This window comes from Mixophyes fleayi, chromosome 2, assembly GCF_038048845.1.
Source record: "Mixophyes fleayi isolate aMixFle1 chromosome 2, aMixFle1.hap1, whole genome shotgun sequence".
Taxonomy (NCBI): domain Eukaryota; kingdom Metazoa; phylum Chordata; class Amphibia; order Anura; family Limnodynastidae; genus Mixophyes; species Mixophyes fleayi.
Genome location: NC_134403.1, coordinates 168,011,463 through 168,032,324, shown reverse-complemented (window position 1 = coordinate 168,032,324; position 20,862 = coordinate 168,011,463). Strand labels below are relative to the sequence as shown.

Sequence of the window (20,862 nt, the reverse complement as noted above, 5' to 3'; positions counted from 1 at the left end):
CCTTTTTTTCCTCATACTGTGCCTCTCTCTCCCCATTTTTCCTCATACTGTGCCTCTCTCTCCCCCCTTTTTCCTCATACTGTCTGTGCCTCTCCCCCCCTTTATCCTCATACTGTCTGTGCCTCTCCCCCCTTTTGTCACATACTGTCTGTGCCTCTCCCCCCTTTTTTCCCTCAAACTGTCTGTGCCTCTCTCCCCCTTTTTCCTCATACTATCTCTGCTTCTCCACCCCGTTGTTCCTCGCACTGTGCTTTTTTCTCCCTTTTTTTTTACTTACCTTTGTACTAGTTTTTTTCCTCTCTTCTCTGCTCTTCTGTCTTCTCTCTTCTTGCTTCTGTCTTGGTCCTCTCTGCTCTGCTCCTCACTGAATGTCAGGCGTGACTTGATGATGTCACGCCCGACATTCAGTGTAAACAGAGAGGAAGGGATGCCGGCGCCGGGATCACATGAGTATCTGTAGCAATTTTTTTTGTACTACCCTGCACCCCCCACCACCGAACCACCGACTGAAAACCCTGGCAAATGTTTAAAGAGAAGTATAAAGCGAGTAGGTCTTATAATTCAATTCAACGGTGGTTTGAAGGGAAAGGTTTTGGGGGCAGCTTAGTGCTTTTCCAGAGAAGAGCAAGAAACGCTCCTGTAAAACATGACACGCCCCCGTGGAGTGTGGCCATATCCCAATGTTCCAATTCTAGGAAGCCAATGTTGAGTTTGGAGCGCATATTTGCTATAATTCAGTACTGTCATTGAAGCTCTACCTAATATTCCTTTGCCCTGACTTACATTCAAGTATTGATTTCGAGATTAATCAATAGGCTACACTCACATGGATAAAAGTTTACAGATGCATTCCACTGTGCATAGGTTTTAAAATTACCAGTCATATAGCACATTTTCAAGAAAAAAAATACAGTGAAAAGCATAAATGTTGCAGTTTAATGGCTTGTTTAATTCTTTATTCCTCAGAAAAGTTTTAATTTCCATTCGACTATGTGAAAAACCTTAATCAGAAATCACATACGCTGTTCTGGTTAAAGAAGGGGTTAATACATTCCACGGACCAACGTGACCACTCCCATGACACAAGCCACGCCCCTCCACCCTGGCCGCCCACCCCTTGCCTTGAATGGGCATTGCGCATGCGCGCCTCCTCACTAGCAGTCGCGGGGCCGAGCAGAGTGATCCCACTTCCGGTTTGGTGTCATGGCGTCTTTGCGGTGATGGCCGAGGGGAGAGCGCGATAGCGGGTCGGGGAGGAGAGGAGCGGAGGGGGCGGCGGCGGGAGGAGAAGGCGGCGGTGGTGGCGGCGGCGGAGGTGGAAGAGGAGGAGGCGGGGGTGGAGGAGGGGAGAAGCGGAGGAGGTGAAAGTAGCAGCTGTTACGGTTACTGTCATCATCATCTCCCCTCTGGCGGCCTGTGATCCCTGGGAAGAGGAGGAAGGGGGAGACCCCAGGCCGGGGCGATGGCGGCTCACAAGCCGGTGGAGTGGGTGCAGGCCGTGGTGAACCGCTTCGAAGAGCAGGTAAATAAAAGGTTTGGTTGGGTACCGAGGGGAAGGGAGGAGGAAGGGAGTGTTGCTATGGAGGAAGGTGATGATGATGATGGAGAAATGAGGTCCATATCTCCTTTCTTGTTGCGATGATCTGCTCGTTTTGTAAACACTTCATCATTTACCCAATGTAGCTGTACTTCCATTGTCGGATTCCTCTTCTTATGTGGCTTGGCCTGATGTCCCTAAGCATGGTCCTTTGGTCACACTACACATCTATCTTCATATGTGAACGTACAGGAGGCTGCAGATAATGGGTGTTGTGCATAGGTTGGACAGCAGATTCCAGTAGTGCGTTTCCCTGCTAGTTTGCCTAATATCTCATCTCCCAGTATCTTAAGCTGGAAGTGCAATATGTAGGTCTTCTTAGTAGTGATAAATTCTTAGCTTCGATAAACTGATATTCCTGCCATTTACTCTGTTGACAGACTTGGTTTATTAGCCAGGTATATGTCCAGTTGTTAGAACTCTCATTGTCACCCATATTTAATTGGTGAATTGAAGTTGTATTTTTTCATTATTGGTGTCAATTTTTACATTTAAAATCTACATGTACTATATTTTGTCCTTTTTTAAAATATTTTTTTGTTTAAATGAATACGGCATGTTTATTATTGTATTACGTGGTAACTTACTACTTGTCATTTGACAGCTTTCTTGTGAGATCTGTTCCATTACTGATCATATCATCTGAAAGATCTATTATACATTAATACAATTGATTATCCCTTTCAGGTTTAAACTGAGAAATGTTGTAATTATCTAAGTGGATTAAACAAAACTTGAAAAAGCACCAAATTAAGTGTAGAAGACTAGTTCTGATCAGTATCCAAGTGAATTAATGCTGCATTTAGAGGAAAGACCTTATTTCTAATGTAAATTAAAACACATGAAATGTATTCTGAGTAGGCGGGATGTCCTATTCTGTGTGTTTACTTGTACAGGTACATACCTTATGAAAAGCATGTGATCTCTTCATAGACAGTAATATCAATAATGTTGTATTCATGTTAAGAAAGGGCTAATTGGACTGATTGTCTGACAGGATGCTAAATATCCTAATCAGAAAGCATGGAAATTGTATAAAATACGTCTATATTGCTTTTTGCTTTATATAGTGACAGCTGTTACAAGCTTTCTGCTGCTGTCTTGTCTAACTAGGTTATAATGTTTCAAGAGAAACTAAACCCCTCCAATGAAATATTCATATATGGAGCATGAAGGTCTAATGAAGTCTAGTTCAATGGTCTCTCACCGTTCTCTTGATTTGTCACTGTAGTTTTATTAAGGTAATTTGAGCAGTTTTTAAATATTATTGAATCACGTGTAACTTTTAAACTTATAGGGTAAACACATTTTCTTTGTACCGTTTTAATCTTTGCACTGATGGCTTTGTTTTTATTTATTTTTCTTTAGCAAGGCAGATGTTTTAAAAATGGCATCTTCCATTGACACATTTTTAGCAGCAAACATGGTTGACTGTAATTACAGTCCCATGATTTGCATTTTTAAGCAACCTCCTAATTTTATGTGAATTACAATTTCCCTTGAGAAAAGTAGCATTGAATTCTGAATTTGACCTGATGTAGTTATATTTATCTTTCATTGCTACAGTAATGTACACCATCTACTTAAAAAAATTAAAATGTGGAATGTGCCACTTTTTTTATATACAATATGGTATATACCTTTGTTTGTCCTTGTGACTGCATATAGGAGTGAAAACTATGTTTCCTATATTTGTTTGAAAGAAATCTATAATCCAGCAAAATAGATCCCTTACAGTTCAATGAAAGTAACCAAGATTTATTGAGTTTATTTATGATTGATTTGTCATATTCATTTTCTCTCAATTTCTATGGTATGGGGATTAATGTGTGGTTTCCCCATATTACTGTTAGTAATAAGTTACTCTGTTTTATAGATCTTAAGTGCATATTATGCCTTGACAAAATACTAGGCTTAAACAGTTGTTGGTATTGCTGTCTATCATATACTTTGGTAGTCATCCATGTGACTCACCGGCCAATGCATATTCCTCTGTTCATTGGACCTTGGCTTGTCTTTAATTAGTCAGGGGCATCCATCAAGTCTGGTCAGTTAAAGGCCTCTGCATGCATTTTGGAGCCCTCGGATTTAATGTGCTATGAATATTGGGCATATTTTTGTTTACTATACCGAATGCTGTCCACATGTGCCAAGCGATGGGATTAGTTTCCAGTTTGGTTCTCAGTCCATTGCGCGCACACAACTGTCAGCATCGGAATTGATTTTCAAACATGGCCAAAAATGTTCATCTGGTCATTTTCAGGAGTTCAGTTCCTCTGGCGTCTGTAAGTACCTCATTATAAGGGCAGTTTGCTAATAATGGTTAGTGTGACCAGCTTAAGTGACTCTTGCAATGTTCTTTTGTAAAGGTTTCTCTTTCTACAATAGGTAAGTTATTTGTTTATTTTTTTTAATCTCATAGACATTATATAGGAAATAACGATTAAAACTTGCAGCAATTCAGATCTGTAAACTGATGTTTCAGTATGTAAACATGCTCTAAAGATGCCCATATACAGACTGTTTCCATGTCTGATTTGACTATGAAAAAACTTCTGAGGTCCACTGTAGCACAGTTAGCTTTGATGGATGAGCACAGCACAACAGGTAGGTGTTAGGCATTCTCCAAGCAAATCTTTTTTTACACATTTTCCTACGAAAGTATTTTATTTTTTGTAAGGATCAATGAACCCTATCTCTACTTTCCTTTTACAGGAGCTAGTACAGCATTTATAGAGAACCACATACTATTTATTTGTGGCATCTTTAATTTGAGGTTTGCTGTGCGTAGGTGTTTTGTTTTGTTAGGGCATATGATCCCATAATTCAAGGACACTTTTTTTTTTTCTTCTTTCATTCCTCAGGCTTTTTCACTGTTTTGTACCAGTTATTCTATTGCCCTATGTGCTTTAAATGCCATTGTAGCAGCAGTATTAAAGTAAAAGTGTCTTTTATGTATAAGTTGCACTATCAACTATTTTACTTATAGCGTACTGTGAAATAAGCTTAAAAATGCAGATTTCTGGATACTGAGTGCTTACAGTGTTCCATAACGTCTCTCAGTAGTTACATGAGCCTCATTTGTTTCAAAACTATTGTAAGCACATTTATACATTTCCTGTCCTATGTTTGTTAGGCAGTTCTGTGTTTCTTATATCATTAAAAAAGGGACTTATAGGACCTTCCACAATGTCTCCGTTGTTTGTTTACTTAATTGTATAATACCTTTTGCTCAATGAAGTTGGCACTAATCAAACGGCAAAACTGGGTTCTTAGATCACATAAGTGGTTTGGGAGAGAGCTTTGAATGAAATGCACTTATTATATGCGCTCTCCAGGACTGTGTTCATCCAGACCAGGGTATAGAAAGCTTACCTAACACAGAGCACCCTACTGGCAGCCAACTCAACTGAATTGTAGCAAATTAACTCTTCATTTAAAACTTTCCCGTGCCAATGGCGTCACAGAAGAACCCTGATTTGTGTTTTGCTTCCATACACCGTGTATAAAGCACCATGTAGTACAGCAAAAAATAATGTAGCAGGAAGGAGTGACAGGCTCGTTAAAGTAAAGTTTATGCCAGATTACTCCATTATTACCTGCCATGTCTAACTGCCTGGGGAAAAACTACTGTACTTTTTGGACCCACATATTGAAGGGTGGATGTAAATATGAAGTGTTCCTTCCATAAAACTGAGAGCTGTATCAAACTTAGTGCTCCATAAATTTATAGAAAGCAGAATAATTCTCAGTAGAAGCACAATTGCGAGTTAAGGCACAAAGCCTATCCACAAAAGACATACATTTAAAAATCCAATGTGTTTATATATAACGTGTTTATAAAATCCAATGTGTTTATATATAGTTTGCTGTATGTTCTTTTTTTCATACACTAAATACATTCTTTACATGATTGTGTCATTTTGGGGAAGTTTAAGTACGGAGTAGATGAGCTGATTAAGGGAGAAGTTCATCATTTCTGTATTAATGAGAATCTTACCTGTACTCATTATACCTGCTGCTGCTTTTTACATGGCTGTAATTGCCTGCTACTAAGCTATTCTACGTTAAATACGTTTGGTAGTTCTCTTGGGTAGCTATCCTACATTTTTGGAAATGTCTCCTTTTTAACTTGTGTTTAATAAACCTGGGCAACCTGTGTGGGTTTTTTTTGTGTTCAGGCATCTAAGCTATTGTACAATTTATGAGTGAATATTCCCCATTTATGTGTTACTTTTCTATTTTTCCCATAAATAAATACATTATATAAGCAGCAAACATTGCTTTAGTTAATTTGTACAATTTTTTCCTCAGACATGAACTATGTGATTCATTAAGATATTTTGTAATTATCAGTAACATCTAAATCTCTCTGAATCCCCGTAAGGAAAGGATGTTTTTGTAGGTTTTTTTTTTTTTGCACTATATTTTTTTATATTTATAGTGTTATGTGTAGTAGAAGTCGGTCTTTTTTAGTGATGATTACAAATGGGCATAATTTTAAGCTCTTAATGCCCACTGAATAGTAGATCAACTTCCCCTTGTGCTTGGCCTTAGTGCTACATGGAGTAGATCTGCGTTCTGAAAGATTGCCCAAATTTCTCACTTACTCCCTTTTATGCCAGACTGGAACCCGGACTGTTGTTTGGTACTTGGGAGATGATTGAGTTGCCCTTCTGTCCACATGATCAGTAAAATTATGTGCACACTGTGTGTTAAAAAACAGAAGGGTAAGCATTTGGAGTGGTGTGTGTCTTTGTGACGTCACCAGGGATTTCCAGATTCTCTTTAATCATTGACATCTCCTAAATGTAAATTTTTAGTATGATCAACAAGGTATGTAATACCCTGGTTACGAATGTGTTAATTGTATTTTTTTCAGACAAATTAATTCACTTCAATTCATCCCAATTGTAAAGCGCTACGGAATTTGCTGGCGCTATATAAATAAATGTTGATGGTAATGATTAGTGATAGAGTAGGTGTGACAAATGGGCTTACTCTGCCACCGGGTGTTTAACTTTGTAGAGGGAGGCCTTACTACAGTTACCTTCTTACCATCAGTAACTGGCTGTTACTGACGACTCCTATCAGTGTCACTTTCCACCAGACACTCGCTGTCTGTGAATGCCAACAGCACATTAGTTGTAGAAGGATAGTGCTGCCTCCACCAGGCTCCTTCACCAGCATCTGGAATCGCTTACTTCTGGGTGGTTGCAGTGCCTCTTTGCTTTGAGGTGACTGGTTCCTCCTGACCACTTACTATAGATAAGGACTACTGGGTAGCGAGATGAACGTTAACAAATATGCTGGGTTCAATACAGGACAGCGGAAGGAGTGTAAGCTCTTATCTATTGGTCACAGGTTACAACAGGCAGAATCTTGAAGCAGTGATGGTTTATTGCTCTTAAAGTGTCCTTATCGTAATCGTTACCTACTAGTTAGAGGTACTAGTGATAATTTAGAAGTACAGATGGAATGCAAAATACAGCTTTTTTTTTTATTTTTTTATTATGCAATTTCTGACATATGTTGGCAGGGGGTAATCTAGCCTCGTGCCCATACCTGGCGCCACCAAGTCTGATATATATCACATTTAGGGCCTGATTCATTAAGGAACGTAATTGTCGATACATACTGTATTTTGTGTAAAATTGCTCTGCGCATGCCCAGAAATGGACTATATGCCAGTGAACGCAAGTGTATGCAATTCATCTTCGAGTGCAAAGACCACTTTCAATAGTTTATGATTTCATGAACACGGAAAGGAAGGACCATATGTACGTATTCAATGTACAGTGAGGGTGTGCCAAGCTCCAGTGAATTGAGCGCTTCTGCGTGCAAGCTATGGGCATCATTTAAAGCATGTGTTTTTCAGTTGTATCACTTGCACCAGCTATGGGGCAGATCTATATGCTCAGTCATAGCTATAATGGTCATGTATGCGTACTAGGACACTTGTTTACATAAAATAATTTTTTATAGTTGCTATTGATTGCACTGTATAATATTAATAACGTCCTGATAAATGTATTTCATTTAAGAACAAACTTTTTTTTTTTTTTTTTTTTTAATAGTGTTTCATTAATGACTATTACAGGTGACAATTTTTTTTTTTCATTCTGTGTGTCCTCCTGGGATTTTTTACACTACAAATGTATTGTATATTTCCTGCAGTGTGTTGTCTCTCGGTATGGCAAGAGCCGCGTATGCAGAACGTACTTACACCCTCATTCAATAAGATGTTTCTTCAGATCCGCTTCGAGTTGAATACGGACGTTCGTATGCCTGAATTACCCGTGTTTTTAAAAAACGCACAATATGTTCATTTTGTGTGCCTTAATGAATCAGACCCATTATCTTTAGCATCAGAGCGCAATGCATTGGATTAACACAGTTTAAACTTAACAGTTTACATCAATCTGTGATTTCCCAAATTACGTTTCATTATTCCAATAGATTCCTTATATCGCTAACGTACGAAACACACCCGATACAAAGGATGATGACCCATATTTATCATCTGAAAGTCACGGTGTATGCATTTTCCCAGAACTATCTACAAGTGAGGTTCTAGACTACTCATTGTAGTCACAGATGAATATTAGGCTCAAATATTACAACTACACTTCTCTAAGGGCGATATAACCATAATACGATTCAACACATCCTCGTAGTCATAGCATTCATTAAAAAATAAATAAACCTTTTATGCCTACATTTTTTTGACATGCATACATTTTGAAGCCTCTAGCTTTTTTCATGTGGTCCCAAGAGTGGACTTATACAGTAAATGCAGGTAATTAGGGGAATTCCTTTTAAACTAATACAAAATCTAAGAGATTCTCAGTTGTAGGGTCTAGGCATACATATGAACAATAGGATACAATTGTGAAGAGGGGAGAGATTTTGTTTTACACTCAAGTTTTTCTCTCTTTTATGATAATAGATGATGATTGTTTTGACAGTTTTAGACTTTTGTTAGCTTCATGATGCTCATGAAGATAAGCTTTCTATTGAGAAGGAGAGATTTCAAGACATCTTTATCTCAATGACTACAGAAAATTTTAGATTTACAAAGTGTAGATAATTATTAGTAGTAACTGCTGCAGTTATGTCTGAAGTGACAATAAGAATAAATCCGGATGTCCCCTTACTATTTTACTGTGACACCTACAAAGGACAGATGTCCCGGGCATGTCAGGATTCGCAACTTTGGGCCCAGGGGCTATTTCAAGTATGCCTTTCCAGTTAAAATTTGTTCCCAGTTGTCCTAGACACAATCGACGAATATGGCCAACTTTTGAACTTCAGAATGAACACAGATAAAACTGAAGCTCTCCCCCTCAACATGGCCTGCATTTAATGGAAACCAACTTCAAATTTTGCTGGCAGTCACATAAATCGAAATACTTAGGATCCATGTCACCAAACATTATGATCAATGAATTAATCTTAAGATATTCACTCCAAGGCTTCCCAATATATTCTTGGAATGGTAGAGTTTCTGCGATTAAGATGAATGTTTGCCCCCGGACTTCTCTACGGGTTATTCTACATCAAATCAACACATGGCTTCAAATTGTAATGACATTTTATTTAATAAATGCTGCCTTGGGTATATTATTATTATTATTATTATTATTATCGTTAATTTGTTAGGCGCCACAAGGTTTTCGCAGCGCCGTACACAACACAAACAGTACACTATACAGGGTAAAACAATACAGAACAATAAACACAAAGTTCCAGAACTTCAGACAGGCAGGCAAATACTGTAAAGATGGAGCGGAAGAAAATGTGTGGAGACAAAAGAGGAGAGGGGCCCTGCTCATACGAGCTTACATCCTAACGGAGGGTAAACAAAATCAGGTGCAAAGGGGAGAGTAAAAAGGAGCCAGGGGAGAGAGCCCCTGGTATAAAGAAAACCCCCAAATCTTTGGCTGATATGTACACTGTTTTTAAAGTTATATGGCTTTTTTTAAAGCTGCAATTTTAACAAAACATTTTCTTCCAATATATTTTAAAATGCAATTTGTAGATCATCCAATTGAGCTAGAGTTGGGCAAGGTCTCTGTGACTGGATCACTTATAAATAACTTGCACACTGTAACAATGGATCAAGAATGAGCGCTAATATATACCAAAATAGCTGCCAAAGTCAACATTAAAGGAGCCACCTGCTCCCCAAACAAATATACAGAACAAATAGATGACTTACAGCGCTGAAAGGTTCACACAGATAAAGATGCCAGCGTCAAACACTGTAACACAAAAATTGGAATAGACATAGAGCAGTAGAGTTCCAACAATGAATAAAGGGTACAGATATCTTCCAATTCTCTCTTCAAGTGTGTTCCTTTTAACCAATTATAGGGTAACCGCGTGAGGGATCCTCCCTGAATTTATGCTTACAGACTCGTTTCTTTAAACTCAGCACATCACCCAGATTATTGATGAAAATCACGATGTCTGCCTCCACTTCACTCTCCAACGATAAACATGTGCAAGAAATAGAAAATCATAGCATAATACCGTTTATTGATAACAATATTCTCATTAAAATTCCACAAATTGGTCTGCTTCTAGGAGTGTACCTTGAGTAAAAGGATAAAAGTGCACATAATAGGGTATTTTACCCAAAAGTCCAATCGGATCTTACTGACTCTCGTCCTCCTCAGGTAGTCCCAGCATAAGTCTCCCTGTTAGTCCGACGCGTTTCGAATCATTACGACTCTTTTTCAAATATTTTTAAATAACTTATTTGTGACTGGATCATGTAGAAATAATTTATTGTAGAAATTTCATGTAGTGGTGCCTGCATCAATTGATATAATTGCAAATGCACTTGTCTTTTTGCATTGGTATGGTATGGTATTGAAAGGCATTGAATTTTGGAGACTGAATGTCTTGTTTGCGTTTTTAACCTTTGTTTAGGAAGTCAAGCATATTCGTGGAGGGGATGTGTAAACATGTTAATTAGACCTGTTGATGTGAAGCAACCAATACGTCCCTTTAGGCTGAAAGAGCAGGAGGGGGTCATTATATGTGTTGGGAGACTCTCTAGGCTACTCATCCCAGAGTATTTGTGAATTTTGCAAGGGAAATTATGCTAAAAACAAGGTTATAGAAATGTTATTTTCTGATTTTAAACATTAAATAGAAAGCCGGAGACAGTGGCAACGCGTGAGTAGTGTAAACAGGTGTTGAACCCCTCCAGGCTAAGTTATGTATAGTCTGCATGAAGTACCTGGATTGGTTGGAAGGCAGTGGGGCTGGCTTCCCCCCTGCCAGGAGTTATGTCCAAATCTGTATAAAAAGCAATGTCTTGCATTGAAAATTGTTCTTTCTTGCTTCCTCTGGATCTGCTCCTGGTACCTTCCAACCAGTGTGAGCAAATACACATCACTTGCTTCAAAGACCTGCTTGGAAACTTCTCCATTCCTGTGACCTACAGATTAGATCCAAAATCTAATCCGTTCCCGGATGTTACTGAGGTTTGCAGCCGGGCTTTTTCCGGTACCACTGCTCTGCCCGCTACCCAGCATCTCAGGCCAGTGTGATAGGCGAGGAGGGATCCATCCACAGCAACCCTGATCAATTGGAAGAGGTCAGGAGTACCAGCCCAGGTACACCAGCAAGGGGTACATTAGCAGTGTCGGTTACCCAGAAGAAACCCGGAACTGGATGCCGGTAAGGAGTCCAGTGGTGGCAGCATTTGTAAGCACCTCTGATGGCTGCAAGAGGGCACATTTGGGATAACGAAAGGGAACGGTGGCAAAGTAAGCCCAGCCGGTTCCTAGGAACAACAGACGGTGGCATAAGCGGTCCTTCCTGTCAGTCTCATTTTAAACCTCTTTTTATGGTCTTTCATATGATATATTACACTGCAGAGTGTTTCAATAAAAGTTGTAAAATTTTCAAAATTTAGATTTTCTCGAAAAAGCTCATTTTTTACTTTTTGAAAAACATCTAAAATTGCTCATACTGTTGTGAATAAATCCCCAAAGTTTTATTTTGGGATCATCTGCTAAAAGGTGTTTCGTTCTGGACTGTCATTTCTCATTTTCAATATTTTTACAATCTAGGCCTGTTCATTACTTTTAATTTATCTCCTTAAACAGTCCTTTTGATGTATATTATGTCCAATGACGCAGTATGTTGATACTGAATTTTTTTTTTTTTTTTTTTTTTTGAATCTTGTTTTGTTTTTTTTTTGATGGAAGATTTTGGTAATAAACAAAAATTAAAACAAACACAAAAAACTGACGTGTTATGCTAACAAGCATTTGCTAATCTAATAAATTGATCTATTATCTAGGTTAACCATTTACCTAACATGTTACTACCGTATATTATTAACTATAGCATATGAACATTTATTAATGAAAGAGCTGACATAATAGCAGTTGTTCCAATACAGATATTTGAAACATATATAGCTATGTCAGTAGATAAACTAACAAAGCATATAAAACATAATATCTGTAGATTTAATAATACAACTCGGGATAACACATAAATAGGTGGATGTGAAGGACAATGCTAACCAGTGACCCAGAAAAAGTATCCTGTGAATATACTAGTCCAGTGATGGGCAAGCTTTTTCAGGAGCGGGCCAAATAAAAAAGAAAAACTTTAGGTGGGCCAATATAATTTATTAAAAAACTCAAATATTGAAATATATAATACAATTTTTTTGAATGGGACAGGAGGGTGTTATATAGCAGTGTTACCTCTATAAGTGCAGCGATCGTACAGACACAGCACTTATTTCAGCAGGTTGTTGCAGATCCGTCTTTCTGGTGAGCCACTAACTGACAACACAGCAGCCAATCGAAATCCGCCTTATTATATGGCCCAGCCCATCTCTTCTCACATGACTTTCAGCCATTAGGGAACGGGCAGGTGTTTCAGTGATTGACATACGAAGTGTCCTTTTAGGAAGGAGGATGGAGTGTAATGGAGGAAAGAGCTGGAAAGGCATAAAAATGAAGGTTCTGACACAGGGTCGGCCCTAATTTTATGCATATTTTAATGACATTTTTTAAAATATTGGCGGGCCGGATAGAACCTTTAAGTGAGCCGGATCTGGCCCGCGGGCCATAGTTTGCCCATCACTGTACTAGTCAGTAGGCACATATACTTCCCAGACTCCAGAATGTATTCTATACTTTGCGTTGTACCAGCGTAAACATATCTGATAATACTTATGACTGGCATTTGGAACTTTGTTCATGGCCCATAACATCTTTACTAGAGCTCGCCATTTTTGGAAGTCTGGGGAAATACTTAAATATTTAAATCATTTGTGACAATTTTATGTCTTTGACATATTTTAATAAAGCTTGCTACAGGTCATTACTATTTGGTGCTGCTGCTCTGGATGGATGGGGCAACTTGATGGGTTGGAACTGGCTGAAGGCTTCATTTGTTTTTAGTATTTCAGTTTCAGAAAGGGTGCACATTCGACCTGTTGGATGGAATTTACGGATTCACCTTACACATAGCATCTACCATAGTAATCAATAAAACATCCGGCTTCCTTAGGTATGAAAAAGATGGTGATGGAGGAATGTCACTTTTACCTCATTGATGTTTTCATCTTTTTCTAGAGCAGTTACATACCCTCTGTCAGTAAGTGGGAGCTTTTCTTTGAATGTTGTCACTGTTCAAATGAATTTTGTGAGAAGGAAAACGTCTTTACAAAGGTTTTTGTTGTGGATGCTGCAGGTATGAAAGCATTGAATTTCAGGGTCCCAAGAATTGTTACTGTGTTTGAAGTGATCATCTAGAAATATTGCTGTCTCAATACGTTTCTCTTCTGTTGGGAAAGTAAAATGCATTCCTGTACTGTTTCCTATGCCCAATCTAAAAGTTGTTGTTATGTAAGAATCTGATTATCATATGGACGTTGCGGGGTTGCTTGGGATGCTAACTTCTGTACTCGGCCACCTACACCATCACAAGGCCCTTTGCCAGGTGCAGTCACTGAATAATGCCACTCTATTTCTACACTAAAATCATCTTTGAGACCATAAGTTGGCAAGTTTCTCTTGTTCTTAAATTGTGCAGTTGACCCATCAGAGAAGTAGAACATCTTTTTTGGTGGTTTCTTAAATTTTCAACAAGTTTGAGTTTCCTCTGGTAGCAGTAGACTGCCACTATGTTGTGTACCACTTCTGCAAGTTGCTGTTTATGCCTGCTCCCAGCACACTTTCTCCCAGTCTGATACTCCACTGTAATTAAACACTGCTTTTTCCAATGTGACACAAATGGTCCAGCGTTGGGTGAGCTTAAATTAGTGACCTAGGGGCTTTTTTTTCACTAATTAAGGCCCAGCAAAACCTAAGCTGTCTCTGTAAAAGACCTATTCAACAAAATTAAAGTGTCTTTCCACGTGGAGTATCTTTCCACTTAAGTTTGCACACCTGCGCAGAAGTGGGAGCAGACGCTGTCTGTAGAATCTTGTCCCCAAACACACCTGAAGAGGATGAACGTGCATTCCTCTAATGGAGTGAACTGGATATATTTACAAAATATATCCTGTTCATTTTCTCAGATGAATCGCTCAAAAATGAAAGTACTTGTAGCAGATGATCCCAAAATTAAAGTTTGGGGATTTATTAACAGCAAAATAAACGATTTTTGAGATTTTTTCAAAAATTAAAAAATGTTTTTTTTCAGAATCTAAATTTTGATTTTGAAAATTTTACTGAAACATACTGCAGTGTTATATATCATATGAAAGCCCATAAACAGCTATTTAAAATGAGACTTTGCCCAAGTCTAGCTCAATTAGGTGATCTACAAATGGAATTTTAAAAAATGTTGAAAGCAAATTTTTGAAAAAAAATTGCAGCTTTATAGGCATATAACTTCAAAACCAGTGTGCATATCAGCCTAAGATTTGGGGGGTTTTCTTTACACCCATGGCATCATTTATTATATCAATTGGGGAATGTGAGGTAGAATTTTTTTTCTAAAATTGTTTTGCTTTGATGTGGAATGACACAAACCTTTTCCAAACCCTCCCAGTCAAAGTCCCCTCTAACATTATTAAGTGCCTTTAGAGCAATATCACACGTTTTGGGCTTCTAGAAGACCTTGAATCTGCATCATAGTCCTCTAGAGACATCTGAAGGATGAGTGCTAGGGTCTGCCCTGCCTCCACAAGTATTATCTGGACACACATTTTATGCGGGTTGTACTGGACCACTTACATACCCACACTAGTCTCTGAGTAGACATTGAAGGCCACTGCCTGTGTACACATTCCTCCCGTATCCTTTATTAGATGAACCCCAAAGATCGCTCCTGGTCTTCACACCTCCACATAACGATGCGATTCTCGCTGACAATTTGCAATTACCGCACCCACTCTTTTGACCAAGGAAGTGCTTGAGGTCTACAGGTCTGCCTTTTCAAGCATAATAAAACTAAACATTTGACTCCACATCTCACTTCCGTGCTAGAAGCCTGCTGTCTGGGTAGATCATCTTCCAGCGGCCTGATCTCTACGTTCTATTCTCTTTTCATTAATCATGGCCAACTGACCAAGGAACTGTACAAACTTAGATGAGAGAAAGACCTGGGTGAATCAGCTCAGAGGACTGGTTCCAAATCCGTTATGGGGTGGATAAAAACTCCATCTGTATGCAGTAAAGCGAGAACTCCTACAAACTGTTTTTTTTAGCTTGTACCTGGTGCCGTCCAGACTTGTGCCATTTAATCCCTGTTTCTACTTTCTGTTGGCGAGTTTGTGGAGTGGAGGGCACCCTGTCCCATTTTGGAAAAAAGTCCGCAACTCACTCACACTTGCCAAGCAAGTACACCTTCCACAGTATGTCTCTTACCGTGACCTCCCCTGCCCAATCCCCGATACACTGAAGTGCACAAAAAAATCATTTGGCAATTTCCTCATAGCAGCTAGATTTTTATCGCTCTTAATTGGAAAAAAAAGTAGACACCCCCTCTCCCCCCCCCCCCCCCCCTTGCACTACTCAAGCCCTTATCCTTAAAATATGGCAGACAAATAAATTGTAGCACATTACCATTATTATATAGACCACCCCTCCAATTCTCCAATATTTCAATACCTGGAACGTCTGGATGTCTTATTGTACTGACAACCCATCGCCTGCCATATAACTATCCATATTTTGTATACTATAAACGCTTGCTGTTTACAAACAGGTTCCAATCTCTGCTTGCTAATAATGTCCCGGGCCCCCACTTCTTAAACCCCTCCCTTAGACAGTATCTCTGCCTCTGTTTCTTCCTGTTCGCTCACCCATTGATGATTTCTGGGCTTTAATATTGTAAGATTTGCTATTGTATAGTTCATTTTTCCTAATAATGTGTTACTGTGGGGCCCTTGTTTTCGAGAACACTTTCAAATATGCACATTCGAGATTTTTTTTTTTAAATTAATGTAACTCTTCCTTTGCCACCAGCTCTTCTTTTTCTCTGTAGTACTGCACTGCCCTATTTAACAATAATATTCAGTACAGACTAATGCAATAACAATTGCAACAACAAATACAGGTTTAGAGTAAAATATGAGTATCTATGGTTTCTTTCCCTAACATGAATAAGGATGCTCGGGACATACAAAGGTCAGATGTAGTTCACTCAAAGCAAGATGGAGGTCAGCCCCTATATATAAAATTCCAAATAGGGATTTAAAATGCCCCCTTTATCACTTTTGCGGCGCCAGAGCTACACACTTGAACTGTCCTTATCCAGGCATCTTCATCCTACTTCTTCTGAAAGTAAAGAAATCAAGATCCAGAGGCTTCTGTGAAATGAGAATGATCAAAGTCATGTTTATTTAGAAATCTTGTACCAGATAGAACATTCAAACCAGCATAAATTCACCATGAAATTTCAGTATCTCTCTCTTCCATATTACACGTGTCCATGCTCTCTCATTGTATCAAAACTAATATTTTATAATGTCTGAATTGTGATGTATTGCTTTATTGGTGGAAGAGGTGTTGAGGAATGGTTTAAAGCTTCACGTAGTGTCAATTTTATCCTTGCCATATATGTTGAGATATTACAGCCAATAACAGGAAATTGCCAACTATGCTGATTGTGATTTACTTTTCACAAAAGACCTCTGCATTGAAGTGAGATTTTATTTCCTTTTTATTATGTTTGTTTACAAGCAAGCAAGAAGGAAAAAACATTCATTACATTTTAATAAATAAAACACAATGACTGGGATGTAAAGAGCCTATAAATAGACCTCACTTATGCATTCATCTTATATCGTCATATATATAATAATAACACACTACCATCAATTGTGATGAATGATCTCCATTCTGTTTGCTGTCCTTGACCCTCTTACACTGTGATTAATAAAAAAAATCACTAATTTATGGACATCTTTGTTTCTTCCAGATCTGTGTTATAGAGCTTTTTGCTATGTTTAGCAGGAATGAAATTTAAGGGGAATGGAGATGATTGAGAGAGAGTGGAAGGAGCAGGTTCCTTAGTTCCTCAGCATTGGTAATGTTATGAGGCTCCTGTCAAATGCATGACAGGAGCTACACAACAGGAGCCTCACAACAGTAGCAGCACTCCTTAAATTTTCATTCTCCCCCTCATCCCCCTTCGATCTACCTCTTATAACCACCTGCCTCCAATAAGACTTCTACTGGGCCGTTTATGGAATTCTCTAAACACTTGATCCCCCCCATCCTTTAAATTTGTAAATACTTTTTGAAAACCCATCTCTTGATTAGAGCTTAGCCTACACATACATTTTCAATATCCACACTGGTGCAACCTCAAGCTACACTTGCTTCTCTTGTCTCGGCTATGCCTTATGTAAGTGGTTTTTTTGAGCAGGTCCCCCCCCCTATCCTTTGTTTTCATATCCACCTTGTATGTCCTTGTTTTACTTGTGTCCTGTTTTCCAATGTCCGGTACTGTGGCACCTTGCAAATCATCAAAAGTAATGATATTAACTTGTTTTTTGTTATTTAGCACTGATTGAGTATACATGGACCAGTTTTGTAACCTTTAAATTTTGTGCTGCAATCAAAGCAATATATAGTTCCCTTTCCCAGTCTGAAATGAATAGAGGAAATCCTTCCAAATCTGTTGTGTGGGCAAAATTACACAATTAATAGTGTAAGTAGCATCAGTATGGGGGCACTGGGCCATAGCTGGTTTCATTCAAACGTCCTGCTTCATTCAATAAACCTTTTATAATTTCAAGAAACTATTTTAAAAATATTTTTATTTGTTTTTTTTAGTGATCAGCACTTCTGCCTCACAGCACTGGGGACATGAGTTAGATTCCCGACCATGGCCTCATCTGTGTAGAGTTTATACGTTCTCTCCGTGTTTCCGTGGGTTTCCTCCGGGTGCTCTGGTTTCCTCCCACACTCCAAAAACATACTAGTAGGTTAATTGACTGACATAAAATTGACCTTAGTCTCTCTCGGTCTCTGTGTGTGTGTGTATGTTAGGTAATTTAGACTGTAAGCTCCAATAGGGCAGGGACTGATGTGAGTGCTCTGTACAGCGCTGTGGAATTAATGGCGCTTTATAAATAACTGATGATCATGGTCCTGGAGTACTAATTATGTTAGAAGTTTCCTTGTTTTCTGTGACTGTTCTCTCTGTGCATGTTTGTTACTTCTCTATTTTGTGTTATTGGTTATCAACCCTTTAGTTGCATCTTTTAGTTTTTTTTTTTTAATAATAATCCTTGTTTCCCACTTAAAAGAAAACCTGTCAGGTTTATATTTAGTAGCTATCTACATAGTGTGCAGCGCCCTATGAAAGTGTATATATAAAGTTTCAGTTTTTATGTTCTCCCTCCATTTGACAGCATATGTGGGGGCTCAGTACAATATATTGGGTCTTTGCGTTTACATGCAATATATGTGGTTTTTCTATGTTCTCAGAGAGCAAATAAACGCAGATTTTTTGCTTGTAGTCTTAGTGAACTATATAGAAGCGGCTAATAAACAGAAATGTGGCAGGTTCTCTTTAAAGTGGAAATAGTCTGTAACTTTGAAGTAAATAGTTAAAATGCAACAAAGCAAAAAGTGAAAATTGAGACTGAGGGGGGGGGAAAGGTTTAGCTCCCTGAGGCTGGTAGCAAACAAGCACTTTGATATGTGTTTTATCCCCAGGAACCCAGCACTTACATTGGCATGCATTGTTTATAGAGCTTGGCAGGCAGTGTAAGTATGGTGGCACACAAATGCTGATAAGTACAGCCAATATAATAAGCACCAGCTTCCAGGGACTGAAGATACACCCATGAATAACTAGCCCAGAGGGACACAAAATGAATTCCACCATTGGTTGACCCATTATTAATCAGATACACTCCATATTTGCTATAAATAGGGAATATACCATCTCCATTACCTGAAGCCAAGCTTGCTGTGCTAGACAATAGAGCTCCATGGAAATTAACAGCTGTGGACAGATGTAACAGGTAGATGGGATTCCTACATTTGTAGAGAGCAAACTAGATTATATCCATGTATGCCTGGAGACAGTTTTTTTTATACCCAGTTTACGTTGGAAAAATTAGCATCAATGTGTATCGATCGTACCTGTACACGTTCATATTTGAGTTAAATCTGGTGTATGTCTCCAATGATAACAGAACATTTTAATGAACTTAAAAATAATTTAAAGCCAGTTTACTTTGTGTGGTTAAAGTAAAATAATTTATGAGTTTAGGGTTGTTTTAGAACATGTTTTGAACTATTTAAGGTATAGTGTGGGCTGTGTTTTCAACTATATTGTTTACTGTGTGACAATATTGGCTTTTTCTAGAAAGTGTAAATGATCTAGTTACAGACATATAAGGGTAGGTTCAATTAGCTGCGTTGTTCTTTAGAACAACACACCTGTGCAGCATTACCGTTACTATGGTAATTTTTCAGTGCATTTTTGCTTGCGGCTCATAGAGCTGTGAGCAAAAATCAGTGGACAAATTACTGTGGTAATGGTAATAATGCGCAGCCGCTACAGTAGTAACGGTAATAATGCGCAGCCACTACAGTAGTAACGGTAATAATGCGCAGCCACTACAGTAGTAACGGTAATAATGCGCCGCCGCTACAGTAGTAACGGTAATAATGCGCCGCCGCTACAGTAGTAACGGTAATAATGCGCAGCCGCTACAATAGTAACGGTAATAATGCGCAGCCGCTACAGTAGTAACGGTAATAATGCGCCGCCGCTACAGTAGTAACGGTAATAATGCGCCGCCTCTACAGTAGTAACGGTAATAATGCGCCGCCCCTACCGTAGTAGCGGTAGAAATGTGCAGCTACGTTCTAAAGAACGAGGCAAATTGAATCTACCCTATAGTTTCTTGTTTTTGCTTACGAGTTTAAAAAAAAAAACTTCATCTAATAAAGAATTGGGTAAAGGATGCCGTGAAAGAAAGATAGTCAAGTCATAAGTATTGGGACATTGACACAATTCTCATATTTTGGGCTCTATACACCACCACAATGGATTTGAAATGAAACTTATAAGATATGCTTTAACTGCAGACTTTCAGCTTTAATTTGAGGGTATTTGCATCTAAATCAGGGGAACGGTGTAGGAATTACAATGGTTTCTATATGTGCCTCCCACTTTTTAAGGGACCAAAAGTAATGGGACTATCGACTCAAAAGCTATTTCATGGACATATGTGGGCTATTCCCTTGTTATTTCATCACCAATTAAGCAGGTAAAAGGTCTGGAGTTGATTCTAGGTGTGACATTTGCATTTGGAATCCGTTGCGGTCGACTCTCAATATGAGATACAAAGAGCTGTCACTATCAGTGAAGCAAGCCATCATTAGGCTGAAAAATCAAAACAAACCCATCAGAGAGATAGCAAAAACATTAGGTGTGGCCAAATCAACTGTTTGGAACATTCTTAAAAAGAAAGAACGCACCGGAGAGCTCCGCAACACCAAAAGACCCGGAAGACCACGGAAAACAACTGTGATGGATGACAGAATTTTTTTTCCCTTGGTGAAGAAAAACCCCTTCACAACAGTTGGCCAAATCAAGAACACTCTCCAGGAGGTAGGTGTATATGTGTCAGTCAACAATCAAGAGAAGACTTCACAAGAGTGAATATAGAGGGTTCACCACGAGATTTAAACCATTTGTGAGCCACAAAAACAGGAAGACCAGATTAGAGTTTGGCAAACAACATCTAAAAAAGCCATTACAGTTCTGGAGCAACATCCTATGGACAGATGAGACAAAGATCAACT

At 38.7% G+C, this 20,862-nt stretch overlaps 1 protein-coding gene across 10 annotated transcripts in view; it reads left to right on the top strand.

Annotated features, from left to right (window-relative positions):
- Positions 1 to 1,335: 1,335 nt before the first annotated feature.
- The window catches only part of NF1 (neurofibromin 1), a 193,464-nt gene continuing 173,937 nt past the window's right edge, over positions 1,336 to 20,862 (top strand). For all 10 annotated transcript variants that reach the window (XM_075194951.1, XM_075194948.1, XM_075194945.1 and 7 more), the window contains exon 1: positions 1,336 to 1,522. In XM_075194951.1, coding sequence (XP_075051052.1) covers positions 1,463 to 1,522 — 60 coding nt within the window. In that variant the 5' untranslated portion in view covers positions 1,336 to 1,462. The remainder of the gene's footprint in view (positions 1,523 to 20,862) is intronic.